We start from the raw sequence: 1,823 nt of genomic DNA, 5'->3' as shown, positions 1-1,823 counted from the left end.
GTGCATTGAGCATGCGTATAATGGCTCAAAATGGCGGATTTTATTTTGGCAAATAGCTATCAAAACAACAAATTCGCCAAATTTAATCCCCTCCAAAATTACCCACTATACATGTACATGTACATGTATAATATCCTAAACATCTATTCCTTACCAGTGTGTAGTCTCCCTACACTGAGATCAGACCCCAGTTCATCCTTAGACCAGTGACCCAATCTACTGTCCCACACCAGACCCCTTGGATCAGTGTAGAAATATGAGTCAGGGGGGCCCCCTGAGATTCCTTTAACCTCAGTGAGCTGAAGGACAGCAACATGAGGCTCTGGTATAAAAAATAAATAAATAAAGAATTATTACATTAATTAATTAACCTTCTGTTGTATCTGTGTCTGTCTGGAGGAGTATAAGATCTTGATAAGCTCCGCCTCCTTCTAGGAGAATAGCTCCGGCTACGTCTAAAACAAGAACAACATTTAAATTAACATTTTAAAGACCCTCCACTACATTCACTGACACTATAAATACTGAACTGTAAGTAAAGGTACATGTATTATTAATAGTGATGAAGGGCCTTTCCTAATAAGGTCGTGTGGTAGTTCCATGATACAGTAATACCTTCTTGATCTGACGTGAGGTGAAGCTGATCTTGATCTCCTCTCGGGTGAGGGGGACCTTCTCTTTCCCCTCTCCTCCTCCTCCTCCTCCTCCTCTTCTTCTTCCTCCGATAGTTCAGCATCTAAATCATCATCAAGAGCACTCACCTAATTAATTAATTAATTAATTAATTAATTAAATATTCATGACTGACTCTTGGTTCCAGCTGCTCCGTTTCTTCCAAAATATGTCTCTTCTGAAAATAACATAATATTAATTGATATTATTATTAATTAATAGTTAACGAAATACCGTACAGCAGGAAATATTTGTGGGGAATTAAATTTTGCGAGTTTGCGATTCCATTTAAAGCGCAAAATTTAAATCCGCAAAATAATGAAATTCATGCATGACCACAGTAGATAATGCTACAATAACTGTCAAAACTGCAAATATTTAATCTGCAAACCAGGTTATTTTTAAGGATTCGCAAAATTTTTCTCCGCAAAATTAACAGCTGTACGGTATTATTATAATTAATGAACCTGTATTCGTGGTAATATCACGTCACAGACCCTGTCCTCACGCAGTAAACTGTCAACAAACTCATCAACATGAGACAATTCAAACTCTAAATAAAATAATAAATAAATAAATAAATAAATAATAAATAAATGTGTTATTTGTAAACTTGCATTCTTACTTCCTTGTCTATTTTTATATTTTATTTTCCGGTAGTCATTATACAGAGGCTCAAGGTATTTATAACATTCAACAGAAGTACCAACAATCCTCAGATACAGTGCACCCAGGGCCCTCACGTATCTAAAAATAGTAACAACAACATAAGAACATGTACATGTATCAGATAAAATTATAAAAATGGAGAATTCACTCCTTTTCAATTTTGGCAAAATTTGGTCTGAGACCATGGGCTATAGTACAGGGATTTTTTTAGATTTTTGACGTTTTCTTAAAATGGCTGTAACTTGAAAAATTGGAGTCAAAATCAGCTCAAACTTGCTACACAGCATAAGGACATCAAATGTATTAGAAAATGTAATAAAAAGTTGGGGTGATTTTGGAGCCATTTTTTGAAAAAAACCATGGGCTATAGTACAGGGATTTTTTCAGAATTTTGCCGTTTTCTTAAAATGGCTGTAACTTCAAAAATTGAAGTCGAAATCGGCTCAAACTTGCTACACAGCATTAGAACATCAATATGTATC

General features: G+C 35.1%; 1 protein-coding gene across 1 annotated transcript in view; it reads right to left on the bottom strand.

Annotated features, from left to right (window-relative positions):
• LOC100634462 (pre-mRNA-splicing factor 38A-like) overlaps positions 1-1,449 on the bottom strand; it is a gene marked incomplete at its 5' end in the record, with an annotated part of 5,700 nt that extends 4,251 nt beyond the window's left edge. Inside the window, 6 exons of the mRNA XM_020006170.1 lie at positions 155-322; positions 372-455; positions 616-761; positions 809-850; positions 1,140-1,225; positions 1,298-1,449. Of these exons, the coding sequence (XP_019861729.1) occupies positions 292-322; positions 372-455; positions 616-761; positions 809-850; positions 1,140-1,225; positions 1,298-1,449 (541 nt within the window). The remainder of the gene's footprint in view (positions 1-154; positions 323-371; positions 456-615; positions 762-808; positions 851-1,139; positions 1,226-1,297) is intronic.
• Between the last annotated feature and the right edge of the window lie 374 nt (positions 1,450-1,823).

The sequence above is a fragment of the Amphimedon queenslandica genome, unplaced genomic scaffold (assembly GCF_000090795.2).
Source record: "Amphimedon queenslandica unplaced genomic scaffold, v1.1 AMPQUscaffold_10297, whole genome shotgun sequence".
Lineage (NCBI taxonomy): Eukaryota > Metazoa > Porifera > Demospongiae > Haplosclerida > Niphatidae > Amphimedon > Amphimedon queenslandica.
This window is presented reverse-complemented; position numbering and strand designations above follow the sequence as displayed.